This window comes from Hesperophylax consimilis, chromosome 26, assembly GCF_061612785.1.
Source record: "Hesperophylax consimilis isolate HC1 chromosome 26, BYU_Hcon_1.0, whole genome shotgun sequence".
NCBI lineage: Eukaryota > Metazoa > Arthropoda > Insecta > Trichoptera > Limnephilidae > Hesperophylax > Hesperophylax consimilis.
The window spans coordinates 27,389,018-27,409,809 of record NC_142861.1 but is presented as its reverse complement, the minus strand read 5'-3'; the positions used below and the strand labels follow the sequence as shown (position 1 = coordinate 27,409,809).

The 20,792-nt window shown below is 32.7% G+C and overlaps 2 protein-coding genes across 2 annotated transcripts in view; one reads left to right on the top strand and one right to left on the bottom strand.

Annotated features, from left to right (window-relative positions):
• LOC149411363 (neuroligin-4, Y-linked-like) overlaps window positions 1-20,792 on the top strand; it is an 887,216-nt gene that overhangs the window by 287,754 nt on the left and 578,670 nt on the right. The window lies entirely within an intron of this gene.
• On the bottom strand, window positions 804-16,084 carry LOC149411371 (UDP-glucosyltransferase 2-like). The gene is made up of 9 exons (XM_089647591.1): window positions 15,985-16,084; window positions 12,000-12,149; window positions 9,199-9,280; window positions 4,368-4,554; window positions 3,468-3,662; window positions 2,250-2,454; window positions 1,840-2,059; window positions 1,242-1,461; window positions 804-1,074 (listed from the first exon to the last, which is right to left on the bottom strand). Exons 2-9 carry the CDS (start codon window positions 12,147-12,149, stop codon window positions 804-806), a joined length of 1,530 nt encoding a protein of 509 aa, XP_089503717.1. The 5' UTR covers window positions 15,985-16,084.

Here is a 20,792-nt window from a genome sequence, read left to right as displayed (position 1 = left end):
TAACAAAACGATAAATGAAATGTAAACAATAAAATGTGACAAATTCAGTGGATGTTTTAAATTAAACATAAAAATACCTCTACCTACTTAGTTGTATTTTAGCCAAAATTTGATGTATTTGTTATAATAGTTAATGTTTTAACGTAACTTGGTCTCATCGAAAGTTGTAATTAGTGTGTTGTAAATTTTAAGGGCAATAAAAATGAAATGCTTTGGGGCTTATCTAGTTTTGCAATGGGGTCTGCTGGGTACTGCACATACACAATATCAGTGCCATTTTACCTTTCCTGCTAATCAAGGCCAAATGACGAGGTAACACTATCGTTGCATTTTGGTCACCGCGAAGAATTGTCGTGTCATTTTGTGAATACCCGCAATTATTAAACTCGGCTGTGATTTTTGGAATATCACATCGTCAAGTGAAACATTCAACTCGCCTCATTGAACATCACTGTTTTATGTTATATGCACAAAGAGTTAAAAGGAATTGCCTTAATTATATTTGAACTGATCTGTGTAAAAGGAACCAGCGGCTACTGAAGACCAGACCAAAGAGGTAAATCTTTGGCCTTTCCCAATCTTTCCTCTCCTGTAAAAAATATAAGGCAAATTCAATTCGTTTTTTACCTTGTTAGGCTCTTTACCGCACTCCGCATCTCCGCACAATTGCGAGCGAAAGATATGCGCACCACCATAATTTAAACTACACTGATACCATCATAAAAAAACAGCATCTTATGAAAAATTATTTAATAATTTCAATTGATTATACCTACGTTTGTGTAAATATAATACAATTTAATTCATTCATTCTTCTTCATATCAGTTTTGGTAGTTTTCTTGCAACACCTTCGACATACTAAACACAGGCCCAGTAATAAGAGGATTAGTGGAAGAAGAAAGACAGCAGCCACATCCAGGAAGAGTGTGGAGATCAGACACAGTGGTCTTGGGGAATAGTGAGGAGCTCCTCCAGTGCGGATGATGCTCTCTGCGTAGAAGTTGATGACTTCTCGAGGGTCCAAGAGGCGGTCGTGGTATTGCTGCTTAATTGTCTTAACGTTTTTGGAAAAGCTAGAAAAATCACATTTGTTAATACAGACAAGTTAGTAAAAATAATTATTTGGGGAGTCACGTTGTTAGACCGGGAGATTTCGTCAAATACCCAAAAGACATTATTAAAGTGACTGGGATATTGCATAAATGATTAATGATCAATCTTTAAAATAAATAAAACATACCTCGGATTGCTGAGAACTTCTGCAATAGCCCAACTCAAAGAATCAGCAGTAAAGTTATCATAATCTAATCGGACTCCTTGGCCTCTTTCAACAACGGCAGCAGCGTTATTGTACTGGTCTCCAAAAATGGGAATAACAATTAAAGGTACTCCAGCACTTGCAGATTCGGTGAGACTCAGCAGACCTCCGTGAGTGATGAAAGCTCTCAGGTTCGGATGAGCTAGAAATATAAAAAGGTATATAAAATATTCTGCGTGATTGTTTCGGAAACTGGTAGATTTTTACGAAATGAATATAATTATTGTATAGTACAATGTACAAAGACACATTGCCCAGTACTCAACAAATGACTGCGGTGCACGGTTCGAGAACACTTTAAATGATTTTTTACTGGTGACTCGATTAAGAATTTTGCTAATTGAAGTAATTGTTTAATTCTACCAGTAGACCATTGCAATATTCCAGCTTCTCATATTTTATTTAAAATCTCCAGTTGCATGATAAATATACGATTGGTATGTTTGAATTATTTATTTGACTATTATTTATTTATTTATTTACATTTTATGTTTAATCTGTACTCAAGTTAATCACTTACCTAATATACCGGATTGCGGGAACCAACTGCTGATCACAACATTATCAGGTTTTCCTGACAAGTCCTCTTCAAATTTCCATAAAATGGTCTGTTTGAGGGTATTAAAAAGCTTTAATAAACTGGTTCTGAGTTCTATAGAAAGATCGGCACTCTTGAGATTGCTTCCCATACTAAAGAAAATCACTCCATCTTTTTGGGTGTCCAGCAGTTTTTGGAGGTGCTGAAAATAAGGTTTTTCTTTTAAAAGTGGAATGGAAAAACAGATTAGTTATGGAGCATCCGGAATTAAAACTTTCATTTTCAATTTGATTTCTGTGGTTTATCACTATTAGTCATATCATATTATTGTTCATTCAGTTTGATTCGTTTATCTTTAACTTCATACATTTTTATATAAAAAAAAAACTGACCTGTGGTAGCTTTCCTGCTTTCTGGATGTGGTACCCTCCAACTTCCACTGTATTGGGCAGCAATGGTCTGGCAACTCCAATAGAAGGATGGGTGTTTAGAAATATAAAAGCCACTCGCTGTGGTAGCTCTGAGAATGAAACTTTTTTTGACTCTTCGTGGAAGAACTTGTTGTAAAGTCCTTCTTGACTTGGCTTCAACATAAACCTGAAAAGAAGAACTCAGGTTAAGTCGAAAATTGTCTGTTTTCTGCATATTTAAAGTAAGTATATTTTTAAATTAAGTTCTTTTAGATTTACCAGGCCCTTAAAGAATGAATTGATAGGTTTCAGGTTAAACTTTTAGTAACAACAGAATGTATTAACGCGAAGCCGGATCACGTGTTCATAAAACATGGATATATTCTCAAATTTCGTTATTATATACTGATCTGGCAAACCGCAGGTGCATGAACACGTATTCCGATATATTCGGAAGGTACTAACATTTTATTAGGAAATACCTTAATGTCCCGTTTTAAACAGGATTTTAATAAATCAGCAATACTCATTTATCTCCTTTTATTTCAATAAAATATGTACAACTGTTGGTTTCCCTAAAATAACTAATTTAAAAAAAATACTTTTCTAGATCATTGCGTTTAGTGACAAAGCATTTTAATTCTTTTGATTTATAAATATTCTTGTTTTTTTTCGTATTTCATTATTTACTCTCCAAATCTAATTTGTTACCACCACACAAATTATAAATACATTATTTTGCAATAATGGCCAATACTAATGATGATCAATAATAATAATGTCAATAATGGTCAATAATAATAATAATAACAAGGAATAGTTATTAATAGTGTTTTTCCTGGTGAGGTATGGGAACAGTAAACACAACGAACGTTTTAGTTCCATGTGATTTCTAATTAATTCAAGTTCAGTTTGTATTCTGATGAAGGAACTTTTGGTTCTCAAACAAGTTGATAAGTTTTATTAAATAGTGTATTTTTATAATCAGTAAAATTGATGCCACAAAGTGAATTAGCGATTGTTGAATAAAGTGATTCAATTTAAACTTTTACAACCGCGTACGCAACTTACGTAATACTAGCAACTTGTACACTAGATTTTGCAAACCTTAGTTTAAAGACCTTTAAACTAGAAATCAAAATTATGAGTTATTTAGTGAAATACCGTTATTATGTGCATTATCTGAAATATAATTCTTACATGTAAAATATATCGTCAGTGACAGATATTGCAAAGTTTACTGCTCTCTGCCAGAGGTTCATCTTCGTTGGGAAGGCAGTAAGTAAATGGGGAGCCGTTGCAGGTGTTAATGGATTTCCGGAAACCCGGGCTATCCAGTGGGTGACAGAGGTGGTGGAACTGGCTATAACTGGACAGTTGTATTTAACGCCCAAACTGAAAAGAGTGTTAGGCTGTTTGATTTATATGTTATGAAAAATCTTCTTCAAACCTGTTAACAAAATTAAGAAACATTTTGAAATAAAACTTGTTTCGGCTTTTTATATTAAGGTTTCTAGTACGCAGTTATTTCCCTTACTTGCTTTATATGCTAGATATATCCCTTTTGGACTCTATACACACAATTATGAGGTTAAGTTCAATATTTAATTTGGGATGGTGCAAATGCTTATTCAGGTTGGGACCGGACTCGATCGATTGTGAGTATGGCTAGCTACTTGAAAAATAGTATTAGCTGGGTAAATTATATATTCTATGACTGTAGGGATGTTCAAAGCGATTTCATACCAAATTCATAAAATGTGATGCCTACTTAAGTCTATCATAAGATGTCAACTGTTTTTCATAAAACAAATTTCATCGCATATAAACAATGATTTTTGTTAACTTATTAACGAATATTTTGTTCTACTGATTCCTTATTTTAGAACTGTTGAGACTCAGTACTCAATACTTGTGCTTAGTCTTGTTTTTTTTTTTTTTTTTAAATCATAATAAGCAAATATATTTTCACTTCGGGCACTGAACAAAAATATTAAACAGTTCTCCCGGAGGGATCTCCAAGGTAATGTGTCCAATGATACACCGGCAAAGTATATATTTCCAGTTGAAAGAAGAAATAAAATTTATTTAGAAACTTACCCAATAAACATATCATTCATGAAATGTTCTACGATGACCAGATCAAATTTCTCTGTCTTATCATTCAGCATCTTCTTCACGGCTGCGTTATTGAAAAATCCCTTGGCGGTCCGCTCGCCTATATAAGTCAATTGCTGCATGGTATTAAGAACGCCTTTTTTTGTAAGACCGAAGTTTATACCGTTATCTGGAATGGAAAAATGAAGAAGTAGGTATCTTTGAATGTAAAATACTATAATATATATATATATATATATATATATATATATATATATATATATATATATATATATATATATATATATATATATATATATATATATATTATAGTATATATATAATGTCATTGATGATATGAACAATCTAAATAACTATAAATGGTGTGCTTACGGCGTTAAAATTATACACCAAAATATAAGAAGCATTTCTAATATTGACGATTTTTTAATTTTTCTGGATCAATTCAATTACCAATTCGACGTTATTATTTTATCGGAATGCTGGCTTAGTAAAGATTACACCTCAAAAGTTATTCACAATTACTCTGAACACCACACAAACATATATCTTAATAAGTCTAGCGGGATCGTTGTATACATCAGAGACGGACTTCAATCTCAAGTTGATGAAATTTTCTTATCACAAGCCAACTGCCTGAAAATTGTATTGAATAATAATCTATGTATTTTTGCAATATACAGATCACCCTCTTTTCAAAATATTGACACTTTTCTGAATTCACTCCAATCAATTATCAACAGCTCAAAAAATATAGAACGGCAAATAATTATAGGCGACCTCAACATCAATACAATTACCGAATACCACCGCCAATCCAACGATTACCTATGTTTGCTAACTGAAAATGGGTTCATTCATACAATTATTAGCCCTACTCGTGAGCAGGGCATGAGTAAATCTTGTCTTGACCACATCAACGTCAAAAAAATTAACCATGTTGACTCATTTGTCATTCACTCTACAATCTCAGATCACTATACAACAGCACTCTGCCTTAAAAACAAACCTCCTAATCCTGCTAAAATTAAACATGTTGCAAGAATAAACTATAATAACTTAATTGAAGACTTGAGCTCAGAAAACTGGCAAAATGTTCTAGACCAAACTGATGCCGACTCATCGATGAATGAATTTATCACTAAATTACATTCATATATTTCAAAACATACAAGCAATAAACTCATACCACATAAACAAATAAAACTTACGCCATGGATCACCCCTGGCCTTATCAAATCAATTAACATTAGGAACCAACTTCATAAAAAGGCAAATAGGTGCCCTGAAAATATTTTAGTACAAGCTCATTACAAAAATTATAGGAACTTTTGCAAAAAACTAATAAAATCGGCCAAAGAAAATTATTATAAAAAAATAATTTACGAAAATAACTGTACTCCAAAACGTTTATGGGAAGCATTTCGCAATATAACTAAAACAAAAATAAATAAATCTTCCGCTATTAAATCACTGAACATCAATAACGCGAACACCTCAGACCCAAAAACCATTGCGAATTTTGCCAATAATTATTTCACGTCAGTGGGAGTCACACTTGCGAAAAAAATTCTCAACAATCTTAATACAACAGAATCCGATCTCGCTAAGTTAAAAATCTCTAATTTCGGTCATAAATTAGACAAAATCCAAACAACTTCTAACGAAGTCATAAATATAATTGACGAACTCAAGTCATCGAATGCTTGTGGTCCTGACAACGTTTCATCAATTCTGCTAAAAATTACTAAATCCTTCATAGCAACTCCAATCGCGTATATTTCCAATCTAAGCTTCAATTCAGGAAAATTTCCAAATCATTTAAAACACTCTATTGTTATACTGCTTCGCAAAAATGGAGATAAATCGCAGATACACAATTACCGGCCAATTTCTTTGCTCAATTCAATCTCGAAAATTATTGAGAAAATTGTAAAGAATCGTCTAAGTCATTACCTTGAAAAAAACAATATCCTTTCCAATAGACAGTATGGCTTCAGACCAGGATTGAGCACTGAAAATGCCATTACAAACCTGACGAAAATCATCTCCAACAATATAGATAGAGGAAGAAAATGCATTGCGCTCTTCTTGGATCTAGCCAAAGCGTTCGATACTATCTCACACAAAATTCTCTTGAAAAAACTACAGCGCATCGGCATTCAGGGTCAGCTACTTAAGTGGTTAGGTAGTTATATAGAAAATAGGAGCCAAATAGTGAATATTAACGATACTCTAAGCGATCCGGCTGATATAAACTTTGGTGTACTTCAAGGAAGCACTCTAGGACCACTTTTATTCAATATCTATATAAATGAATTATGTAACAGTTCATTTGCCGATCATATTATCACCTTTGCCGATGACACAGTATTATTATTTGAAGGCAAAAATTGGAATGAAGTTCATAGTAATGCAAAAATTGGTATTAACAAGGTAAAACAATGGCTAGATAATAATCTTCTCACTCTCAATACTGACAAAACTAAATTCATTTGCTTCAGTGCAACTCAAGCGGGACAACCAAGAGAAACTCAAAGAATTATTATACACCATTGCAATGACCCAAACACTTGCAATTGCAATACCTTAGAGTATGTGGATAGCATAAAATATCTAGGAATTATTGTAGACAAGAATCTGAGATGGAATGAACATATCTATTCAATCTCCACAAAGGTCAGAAAACTCACGCATCTTTTCATGGCGATTAGAAATATTCTATGCGCAAAAGATCTAAAACTAATGTACTATGCCATGTGCAACTCTTTACTTGAATATGCATCTTTAGGATGGGGAGGATGTACCAAATCAATTCTGGACCCCTTAGCCAAAGCACAGAAATCACTACTAAGGGTCATACTTAAAAAACCATTTAGATACCCCAGTAATGATTTATTCAAAGAGATAGGAGTTCTGGATGTGAGGCAACTATTTATAAGAAAAGTTATATTATACACACAAAAATATCGTCACCTCTTCCCCTCCGTAGAACATTATCACAACACCCGACATGCAGGGAGGAATCCAATAGTTCCACTTGCTACTATGACATCCCTTGCTCAAAGACAATATTCTTACCTAGGTCCAAAAATGTTCAACCTTATACCCGGTTCTTGGAAATTGAAAAGTGGAAGCGTCCTGCGTAAATTAGTCAATGATTGGATTCTAAACTTAGGGAGAGTCGAAAGTGAACGTATGCTGTATAACTGTTAAACAAAATCACCAAATCAACTGTTAAACAAAATCACCAAACTTCTGATGTTTTTCAACCTAAGATTTATGGTTATGCGCCCCTGAAGCCTGTCTGCTCATTAGGTACATCACTACTGTAAAGCGTATCACATTTGTACGTCGCACACTAACTCTGTGTGAAACTTGGTACCTACTACGGTAATGATTTATAATAAATACATAACACAATATGGCGTACGAAGTAATGCACCAATTTCACCAAAGTAGCACTAAATCAGGTACTATGTATTTATATTCATAGTTTATGTTCCATAGTTTATATTTCTATCTATATATATAGTTATTGTTTTTACATTTTAGCAGTAGTTCAAGAAATGAGCGCGGTATATATTCGTATTGCCGTATAATATAATTTGTTCTGAATTCATGTTTTAATTCAGTGAAAACAATCATGCACATAATTTATTACACATTCTAGTTACAACGCTTACCTCATACTCTGTAAATTTTAATATTTTATGTTACCAGGTTAATTCGGTAAATCCGATTATAATATATGCTACCAGATTAATTTTATCTACTTCTCACAAAACAATGTATGTGTACTTATATTTATTATATACATTTTCTTTATTACACAACTTAGTTTCAGAGAAAAATGAAACTTTTTTTTTTTTGGTTTTTGTTATGTAATTATGTACATTTCAGTAATAATATGAACTAAACATGTCAATTTGTCTGTCCTAGAACGGGAAACTTTCCTAGTTGGACAGGCAAAGCATCCAATATGTAATATGTACTTTCTTTTGATAAATAAATAAATAAATAAATAAATAAATAAAAAAATAAAAATAAAAAAATAAAAATATATATATATATATATATATATATATATATATATATATATATATATATATATATATATATTATACATAGTGTACATAGAAAGATATCTGTCTTAAATGCGAAAATATTAATAATAGACGCATATTATGTAATTATATAAACATTATCAAATTAATTGTGTTATATCGTTAAATAATACAGCTGATGTGATACTGCAAAATGTGCACTGAGAATACAACGAAAACACTAAAATAGAAATACTGATGTCATTGTAAAATAATAGACTAAGCTAGTAAGAGTTCATTATTTGAAACTTTATATTTCAGAAATTGAAAAATAAATATTACTGCGGCTATGAAATCTCTGTATGGAGATAGAGGCAAATTTGCTATGAAATCGTTGCATTTCTATTAGGTTATTGGAACATTATCATTTCCAACAGGTCTGATCAACGCTAAATTTTAGGGGCATATTATAGGAAATAGGATAAGTTTATGGATCAGTGATGGTAACTGTTTTAAATTATCAAGTCTGTGGACGGAATTTGGTGACACGAAGTATTTATCTTTTAGACAGATTTCAGATTATAATACATCCTGTCCAAGTCAAGTGTCACAATTATTTGACCAACCCCTGAAATCAATTCGTTTGACACAGGCCGCGGATAAACGGACAAAAGATTGGCTGTAATTCATGTCTAGTATTTCTTTGATCCCAGGCGCAGATGTATTGATGCCCACTCAGCATGATATTTTTAAAGAAATATTCTTACTTGCAGAACTTTCACGTGTTTCTTGCAAGTCTATCTCTCTGTAGAGGGGCTTCTTTGATGCGTAGCAGCTTATCAGTGTTACCTGTAAACAATCAAAAAACAAATTTATATCTTTGGGGATGTAGTAAGAAGGCGAATGAAACAGGTTGTGAGGTCACAGCGTTTATTGAGTCAGTGAGTCTCACGCAGTTGGTGGAAGTAGTCGACGGCAAATTCCCCGGGCGGAAGAAGTCAGCGGTCGAGGCGATCAAGTCGATGGCTCGACACCGTGTTGGTGGAGACAGGACATGTAGATGGTGTTCAGCATTGGGGAGGACTTTGAGTCTTCCTGATACTTCAGTGTGAAATAAGAGAGCCAAATGTATGATTGACTAAGTTATTTAATGTAACGTAATTTTCGGAGTTCTATTTCTTCGAATGGATACGCAAAGACAGTGCATTTATAATCCAGAATCCCATTCCACTTTTTTTTAAATTTAATTTTAATTTTATTAACTCTATTATTGATATATTACAAGTATTTATTTTATTTAATATTATTTGGTACTGTGAGCCTCACTGGGTGCTTTACTTCTGCTGAGGCCACTATTTTACAATTTCATGTGATAAATTTTGTAGGTAAATAAAAATGTACTGTATTGAAATTATGTTAATAAAACGATTTTAAATTAAATTTTGAGAATAAAATATAAAGTAAAGTAAAAATAACTCAGGCCGTTATAAAAACTAAGCAAGATGTTTATAATTGTTGGTCCGGTTTATTGCGTAATTGTGGTTTTTTAATGTTTTGTATTTATGCTCGTCTATTAATGTTAGTTTGTGTTGGTTTAAATTTAGTCTTTTAATCAAAAATGTACTTAAGTAGTGTTTTTTATGTATATTTGGCGTATGTCTAGTACGTCAAATATGTTGAATATTTGTTCACTGTCAGTCAGTAAATCACTGAAGTATCTTTAATGTCTGAAGACAGCTGAGTTGTTATTGGTGTTTTATTTATTGTTTTTATTTTAGTAATTTGTACATTTAAGTTTACAAATGACTAATTAATTATTACATTCAAATATACTATGTTTTTTTTTCTTGCTTGATGTGGCTCCTACACAACATCTTGAACTTTTCAATTGGGGCAGACTTAAGGTTTTCCGGCAGCGCGTTATAGTATTTCATCCCTTTATATAATATAGTATTCTGGGTATTCGCTTTGTCCTTCTTTGGTAGCCTAATTTGATTGTACGTCCTAGTTTTATGTTTGTGTATATCCTTGTTGTATACAATTTTATTCGAAAAATATTTGGGTAGCAGGTTGTTAACAATTTTGTGTAAAAATATCATCGTGTTCAAGGTCAACATCTGTTTCACCGTTAGCCAATTTAGTTCGTTTAACATTTTATTTACTTTTGAATACCTATTTCGTCTGAGTATTGTTCTCATTGCCCTATTTTGGAGAATTTGAAATTTATTTTGCTCTCGGTCGTTTAGGAAGACAATCACCACTAACTCATTTGTTTATGTACTCTGCCTGGAATTTGACTTCTTCAAATGGTAATAATGTGAATTGGAAGTTTAATGGAGGAGGGAAGAGAGAGAGAATAATTGAACGTACAATTAAACCAGATCAAGTTACTGTAACTGAAGCTATTCTAAGAAATGTGATGGTGTTATCTTACCTATACCAACCCAACATAAATAGTTTAACTTATTGCGAATATATGCAATGCTTCAAGCTACTGCCGCATTTCGAACCGCACATTTGAACTAGCACTTTTTACTGAGTCGTATTTGCAAGACTCCCGGTAAACCGCATCACGGCTCAATTGAATGTATTTTATATCTGGAGATATTTCAGAAAAAATAGGGTCATTAAAATTATTCAAGTACTGCATAATCAGAGAGGTGAACGGCGTCTGCCAGTCTGAAATCTGGACTTGAAAATATGTACCTACACCTACTAACTATCTAGCTTCGGCGTATCGGTACCAAGAGTAGTACGAGGAGCAGGGAGTCGTAGTGGGGAGCGGCAGCGGGGAGCCTTACCGGAGGAGCTATATCGGATGAATTGTATCGGGCGAGCACAGTATTCTCATTGCCCATACGCTCTAAGCTCACGGCTCCCGTTCAATTGAGCCTTCCATCAATTGAGTCAACTCTTTGAACCGTGAGAAAATGTACAGCCGGTGCCGTGACTCTTGCTCCTGATGAGTCATAAAAGTACTGTCTAAATCACGAATTTAAAATCTATCAATGGTAACTCAATCTAAATAGGTACCTATTTTATTCATCAAGTATGGCAATCATGAGCGAGCCGCACAATTGAGCTAGCTTTTTAGATGAGCCGTATTCCTTACGACTCCCGGTTAACCGTATCACGGCTCAATTGAACGGATATTCGTTTTTATCAGAAGTTATTTTTGAAAAATAGCGCCATTAAGATTATCTGAAATTAAACTAAAATACTTTATATAAGATTCAACCTCAAAATCAGAAATTGGTAAATAGACGATGAAAAATAGTCTTTGCAAACTTTGACACCTCATATCTCAGAACATGGTAGTGAAGTTATAACCTTGTCTAACTGATGTGCAAATACATCTTCTCTTCAGATTATTTTAAGTCTGTCCGTGTCCCGTGTGGTAATCGATTCACTTAAATTCTCAGCAAATTTGCAAAAAAAACTCTTTTGAAACTTTTTATAAACAGTATTGTGGTTTTTATAACGAGCACCACTAGCTTAGTCAAACATCTCATTCGACCACATTGTGTGAAAATAAATATCATAATTAATGAAAAACTGCTTTGCTCACCTCATGACCATGTTGGTGAAGAATGTCTGCTTGTGCCTTTAAGAGTATCCAATGACTTCTCGCCGCTATTGGAACCACCAAGAGGATTTTGTAACCCAGGATGTGATTGGCACACACCAGCATTACAAGAGCACACAGAAGACTCTTCATCTTGAATTAAAAATATGTAAATTTTCAAAATTATAAAATTATTGTTGATCATTGCCATTTTCAACAAGTTTGTTGAGATATTTACATGTTTAGTGTTGACCCTCCCGTTAACAAGGACGTAAGTGGGACGTAAAAATCCATACAATATATCATAGGAATACTTTCTCACATATAGTTTACGTTTTCAATTGAACGGAATGTAGTTACAAGAAGGATATAATAACATACCTCAAAAATAGTTATTAATGTAAGCTTTTATTATACTTTCGCACATGTTCCTTTTCATAATTTCTTTAATTAATTTTACTTCTTTAATAATCTTTCAATAAATTAGTATGCATATTACATATTCATAAATCAATTGACTTTAACAATGGACCCTATCCTATATGAGGAAAAACAAAAAAATACTGACCTGCAAAGACCTTATGGGCGATTTTTTTACGTGTCTCGTGTAACAGAGTATTTTAGGATAAAAAATAAATAATTTATTTATATTTATTTATATACGCCTAAAAAGGCTTTTACATAAAAGTGATACATGATGCAGTGTTTATAGGAGAATATCTGTATTACACAGAAGATACTGACATTAAATAGATGTAATCCATTGTAAAATAGGTACAAAATAAACAATTGTAAAATTGTTGTTACAAGTTTAATGAGAAATTATTAAGAAATAATTAAAAAAAGAAAACTAAATAAACAAAAAAAACTAAATATGAAGCAATATTAGTAAAACGTAAGAGTACCTGACATAAAGTAAAAAAAAAAATTACAACAACACTACATATAAGACAAATCATTAAAACTAATTTACCAACGCTACTCTAATTTGTAGGATTCGACAAAGTGTTGGTATAGATTATGCTTAATTCTATAAATGGAGTCAATAAATAAATCAATACGAGAAAATTGTCCATTCGCGGCCGTGGCAGGGGTCACAGGGCAGGCGTGTTTTATTCTGAGATTGATGAAATTTTGAACACCTGAACTTCAAAACAAAAGGAAGGTCACTGTCGAAGTCTGGTATTGAAAAACTCTATGCGAAATCCAGAAAACTTCGAGTACTTCGCCTACTAAATTATAATACTATAGGACTTTAAACGCTGGACAAGTTCCCTTTGTATGTTCCAAGGCTTCACCAAGGTTATTTTTTGTATACATAATACTACATCTCACGCACACCTTACGTAATATCTTCATATACCTTCGAGAAAAAAACCTCTTTTGTTATTTCATAAAATTTAAATGATTACAATTTTGGTAATTTTCTCAAATACCATACTAAGCTCATGCCCGTATTATGGTAGTCGTACGTGATTTATGTAAGAATAACAAAATTATATTTTGTAGAACAATAATAAAACATAAGGGAAAGGGAAATCGTATTGGTTAAACAAAAATTTAAATAATGCATATTATTATAGAAACCTTATTAAATTAAAAAATAAAACTGATTGATAAAAAGATATTAAAAGAAAACAGAAATAGTTTTTTTTAAATAAGATTAAAAAATAAATACAAAATTATTTTATATCATTTTATTTTTATTCTTAAAAACAGGTTAATTTTGGTACGTACTTATCTAGAAATAAACCTATTTACGGTCACATTGTCACATTTGAATATAATTTTTTTAATAATTCCTATGACAAACACTGATTTTTCGTTATATTGGTTACAGACTCCTTTGAAAAATATATGTTTCACGAATTACTTTAGTTATGAGTGTTATGTCTCATAGTTGTTATGTCTGCCTTACTATGAAGATTTTGGTGTTGGTAAACTCTTTGAAAAAAGTAAAAGGTTCTTTATTATAATTGTGTTTATTTACGTTACAATTAATAGGACTGGATTTAGCTACACTGTTCATTACCCGAGGGTTGGTAATTCTCTGGTTCGAGAAGCTTGTTCCCTGTCAATATCATCTCACAAGTACTTGTTACACTCTAGCGACATCTGACGGACTCTGGAGTAAGCTTTATGACTAGCGCCATCTATCGCTTAAATACTGAACATTATTACCATACATCACAGTATGTACCTATTATTTGATATGCAAACGATTAAAATAATCCAAAACATGAATAATTTTTCAAAATCGTATCGATTTCACGTGCACCGTTCGGTAACAAAATTTGTTTTTTTTTTTAATGTGAAACCGCAAAAAAGTCCGAAGTGCTCCCAACTGTCTGGAGCTAGTGAGATTATGGTATCCCCAATTGGGGTAAGTTGTGACCAAGTTAAGTTGTGACCACCAAACACGGCTAAAGCCATTTCAAGCCACGTCTCATTTTTGAATGGTGGTCATACACTAGGGTGATACTGAGAGTATCTTCCACTATTGATCATTTCACAAATTATTCATTTAAAGTTTACTTGCCAACGGATTTGAACCAGCGACCTAGTCGAGAGCCATACCGGTCAGCCACGGAGACGTTTTGAAAGCTACACATCTGATCAGTTAAGTTACAAATTTGCAAAATTTGCAAATTTCCAAAATCTGGATTGTAGAAGACCTATTAATAAAAAACATAATAAACATATAATGTTTAATTTTGAAACAGTTTTATGATAATTCCAGCTCCTACTCAAATTCATTATTTTGTTTTTGTTCCGTTCTAAAAAGGAAGAATGTTTGAATTTTGGTCGCAGTTCACTTGTGAAAGGTCCGTAAAATAGTGCAAATTATCATCCCCGAGTTAAATAAATTATTGTCGTGGTGATTGTAAATAGAGTTCAGGTTGCAAGACATTAACGGTGCTTATAAGATGTGTATCTATGAACTATAAGTGCCATCGACCAATATATCAATGATAAGTGCCCACGGAATCTTCCAGAAACCAATAGAACTCCAAAATTAACAACCACCATCAAAAGGTATAGGCTTTCTTTCCTCACTCCTAACTTTTCTTATTAAAATACAGTCCATTTGAAGTACATATCATCTGTACTAAACGAATAAGAAAAACGCAATGATGTATGTATATAAGTTATAATAAAATATACATTTGAATACTTGCATGTAAAAATGGCTAAAATAAAATTTAAAGAATCTCGGAGATTTTTGTTGGCAATAAAAAGTGCTGGCATCGTTTTGTAAAACTATCTTGTTAAGATATCATGATTTTTTTAATTGTAGTATTGATTTAATATTTTCACGGCCAAAAGTATGTTTGTTATTTGTTTTTGGGATGTTATGCCGTGTTGCGCTAACTGGTTCTTTAGCCAACGTTACGGACAGCATTGCAGTGTCCATCATCAGGGCAGATGTGTTATCTAGATATCTAATATAATATCGGAGTAAGCGCAACACGGCATAACACCCCAAAAACCAATAACAAAAATTATAGTATTGTTTTTTTTTTGTTATGAAGCCGATTAATTTAATATATGAAGCAATTTCAATAGATAATTGGAGAAAAAATTCTTATTCTACAAAGGTAGCTTATTATAATTAAAATTTGCAGTCGCGATTTCATATTCCTAAATGAAATCCATGATTTTAAAAATCAACTATTAAATTAAAGGATTATCTGTCTTTTTTATCTACTTTGCTTCTTCTTTTGAATAATGATTAGTTATGGTTCAAATATTTTTACAATATACTGTCAAATTACGCATCTGGTAACACATCTAACATAAAATTTTCTTTAATTTTGAAATATTTTGTGTGTGTATGTACAATTACATTATGTTTGTGATTACTCTTATGTTTTCTTCACTCATATGTAAATTGTTAACCTCGATACAGGCTTAATCCTAGTGAGGTTGATTTTTATGTGTTTTATGTATAGTGAGATGCAATAAATAAATAAATTTCTGTACTTACATTAATACCACTATATTTTTTTTAATTAAACACAAATAATTTCATTGATGTACACAGCACAAATCTATTACCAACAACACAACGACCCACAACCACGCAATTAACAACACTGGTACGCCAAGCCAGCGTCCAATGTATATTCTTACACACACCAAGAATATTTCCAAAAAGATTAATGATTTAGATTAATACCACGAACTTCAATTAGATGAGTTCTCGATCATGTAGATGAGACGGAACTCTGCAATGATCCTGATATATGCATTTATTCTAAAACTTATTCCATTATACTTATAAAAACAGATGAATTCCATTTACATTTATGTTTTGAGTGGAATACGTATAACGGAGTAGACAAATTCTCTCCTTACGATTGATTTGCTCTGTGAGACTGTTAGATTGGACCAAGACAAAAAGTCTTCAGACAAATGGTTTAGATTATTAAGTGAATAGATTGAATAAATAATATAATAATAATTAGAGTGTATTCCAGAATGTATGCAGGGGTAGTGCAATGCAATACATTCCATATTTTTAAATAACAAAAAAGAAATCAGACAAATAATAAGAATAATACAAAATAACAATACATAGATAGGCAAAAAAATGCGGAATATGAGTGAAAAAGGTAAAGCACAAAAATGTGTGCAAACAACCGATAAGGGAGGATATTTTAACATGTCCCGTCTACAGAGAGCCATCAAGGGGGCATCCAGGCAACCATGGCAGTTATTTTACAAGCAATAATTATTCGCCTGAAACCCTCATCCACATTGAAAAATCACCTGATAAAAGATACATGACGCCAACGGGACTCGAACCCGTGTCCCTTCGATTTCCGGTCGACAGCTCTGACCACTGAGCTATGGCGGCTTATCTCTTATCCGCGAAATAATTCAATATATACTAGTGTTTCATTCAACAATTACTGTATCTTTTATCAGGAGATCGCGCTTAAAGAGTGCATTCGTCAATCCAGGAACATTTCCATAGCTCTGCATTATCTCGATAGACGGAATAGTTGGCGATAAGCATTATTTTAGGCGACTTTTTCCTCATTCCGATGGGATGCTGTGTAATTTACCGAGAATTCTGACGTATACAGCGAAGTGCAGAATGCGTTGAATAGTTTTATTTTGACGTTTGCAAAATTGAAAACTCCTTGACAGCATACCTCCTCTAACGGATATCGATCTTCTTTGTCTTTCCATATCATCTATTTCTTTCAGGTCGTCTGTGATAATAGGTCCCAGGTATTTGACGCTACGACTAACATCCATTTTCCTTCCGTTTAGCCATACTGAAGGTGTTTTCATGATTTTGTTGTTACATTTGAAAACCATGACGATTGATTTGGACGTATTACATACAAGGTTATGATTTTTTGCAAAATCTTCACAAATTTGGACTAGTTTCATTAGTGAACTGACGAAAGTGACGGTGCTAGGATCCAGATCATCGGCGTTATTAATATTATTTACACATACTTCTTGAAATGGTAACCTATTTTTGTATTTGAATTAGTTCATCAGTGTATATTGAAGAGTGCTGTAGACATGCTTTCTCCTTGCCTTACGCCACTTTTCAAATAAAAAGTGTAGTAAACTTTTCAAATAAATAAAATAGCCGAGTAGTTCTTGGCTGTTGACCCTGTTTATTGTAGTAGTAGGTTTGATGTACACCTGATGTACATATATCCAGAACATTACATATGCAGATGGAAGATATTAGTTTTCAGTTTCTAGTCTTACGGCTTCTTTCTAGAATGTTAACTGATCAAATGCCTTGTTGTCCGGTTAAAATCAATGAAAAACTCATTGAAAATATCAAATCAAAAATATTTATTTTCATAAAAAAACGTTGTTATGAATAAATCTTCTTCTTCATCGGTTCCTCAATGCTGAGGATCGTGACCCCCCACTCCAATTTCTATGATGGACAAGGCACCTCTACTCCTCGCATTTCCTGTGCTGCGTGGAAAGCCTGACACTGACTTTCTGGACGCCTTTGATTTCGTCAACCCATTGAACATCTTCCTCTATTTCTTCTGCCCTTCACTTTACCATTGACCATGAGTTTCTCTGAATTTGAGTTCTTGGCTTGGCCAGCAATGTGCCAAAAGTATTTTAAAATCACCGGTAGGAAGACAGTTGAAAATCTATTGTGGATGCCTAACTCTTCCGGAATAAATATGTTAGTGCACCTGGCATCCTTCCCTAAAATCCTAAATATTTTTTTTCTGGACCATAGTTCGACTTCGTCTATCCACTTTCCTTCGCTGGCTCTAAGTGTCAATGTTTCCAAAATAAGTAGAAATACGTAGGAAATCAGCGCCCTGACGAATATTACCTTGGTGGTCTTCATTACATCTTTATCACTGCACGTATCTTTGGGTATCATCAGCCTTAATTTGTGAAGTCGTTAACCGTTTCGATGTATGTGAGATCGTTTGTTCTTATACTGGCATTTGCTCTGTCGATATCTTAGAGGAGGAGGTGATTCATTTCTTCTTTAAAAGAGTCTTTTATTCCACCTTTCCAACAAAAAAGAAACTTATTTACCAATATAAAAAAAAATCAAATAACAATGGTGAATATATGCATCCATGAAGTACCCCTTTCTTTTCTTTAAATGTGTCTGATGTTTACTGATAAGAAGTTCCAGCAAACAGTTCTACTGTAAGCATTCAAATGCTTTGCTAGTCAATCATTCTAACTCTTTTGTTTCTCTACTCTTAAAAAACTCTGCCGGCTCGCGAGGTTTCATTTTGCTCATACTAATTTAATAAATGCCCCTCTTTAATTTATTTCGGGCATCTTCATTTAATTAAGATTCCTACAGTCTCTTCCTAAACCCACCTCATAACTTTGCCCATTTAACTAAAATTAACGTATTATCATAAATTCAGCTTCCCTCTCTCCATAACATTAACAATATGTCGTTGGTATCTGTCTCGAAAATTAATGACTTAGGTATTTGGTTTGACACAAAACTCAACTTTATCAAGCATATAGAAATAATAACCAATAAAGCTTTGAAAATGTTGGGATTTATTTTAAGGGTATCTAGTGATTTCAAAAATGTAAATACTGTAAAAAAATTATATATGTCACTAGTAAGGAGTCATATAGAATACAATTCCACGGTTTGTTCCCCAAACTATGAGGTTCATTCACATGCGATTGAAAGAATCCAAAATAAATTTTTAAGATATGTAAATTTTAAAATGGGCATTCCTATAGATTGCCTAAATAACGATAACGTACTTTGTTCATTAAATTTCATAAAATGATCTGATCGTAGAATAATTTCCGATTTAACTTGTTTATATAAAATCATTAATTCAATGCTTGATACCCCTGATTTATTACATGTAATCTCTTTTCATACTCCAAGCAGGTCAGTTACGAGACAGTAGCTACCGTATTATTGTAGCAATTCTACATCAATGTCCCATTACTCTCGCTAGGAAATAAATACTACGATGTTGTTGATATATTTAGTATATTTCAGAATATAAGTATACTTTATTGAAGTTTTTTTTATCAAGTAGTGGAATATTTTAATAAAGTATTTAATTTGACTACCACATAATAATTTTCTCTACTGAAAAAAAAAATATTTTTGAGATTTTATGTTTTGTGCCTGCATGCTGTGTGGATCAAGTTCAATGATATTTTCACTTTATTTATATTTTTGGGCAATTGTTTTAAATGGTCGTTTCCTGCACTATTTTCGTGTATAATTTCGCAAATATATTTTATTTTTATGTGTGTAAAAGCCTTAATAGGCGTGACATAAATAAATAAATAATTTGAAATAATGGCCTAGAACACCCCTTTTCATATGAAACCGCACAAGAGTCCCAACTGCTTCCAACCGTCTGGAGCCAGTGATACTACGGCATCCCAATTGGAGTTTGTTTTGAGGCTGAAGCTATTGGAAAGGGTAAGGAGATAGAGAAAAAGAAGGCGGGGAAGTACCTGGCTATTCAGATCTGGTCATCAAACATGGCCAAAGTCATTTCAAGCAACGTTTCAATTCTAAACTTAAGCGAACTTTACACTAAGCGGACAAGTTTTTTTTTTTATACAGGGGTATAGCTACTAGATTTGTAAGTTACCTCAGACACTAGAACATGTTTGTCAACGTTTAATGACTTGCAGATTGTACTGAACCCTGGCACAAGTGACGGTATCCGGTATAACAAGTTATGTCATTACAATTGCGTGAGCCGAGATGATTATATGATAATGTCACTAGTTAGGTGATCTCTCACTGCGATCGAAACATCGAAAGTATTATTATTTCCATGTTTGGAGAACTTAAGGGGAACGGTTGCGCGGCTTTTTCATTCAATTTGGGGATTTAGATTTGAGGCCTAAATACCCAACGAAACTATTTTTTTAATCCAAGAATATAGCAAAAATCTACTGCTAATGCTACTTTATTTGTTTTCCATTCAAATTATAAAATATAGGCAAGTATTTAGTAGAATTCAGTTTGAAAGAAATTGATTTACTAATAAAACTAATTTGATGAGTTAAAGTTTATTTTTTCCAACGACAGATTTACGTTGGGACGCAAATTTGTCGTGCATACATTTTTAATTCCTTGCTTTATTTTAAAATTTATATTTCATTGTTTTTAAATATTAGATTGAGAAAGATTCTTTTTTTAATAATTACTATTAACTCACAAAAATTGTCAGGTTTGCTTCTAAAATATTGAATTATTGAATTCTTTAATTATCCAATCTTTTCTAATTTCAAATTAATAAATCTGCACATATTATACTTACTACATAT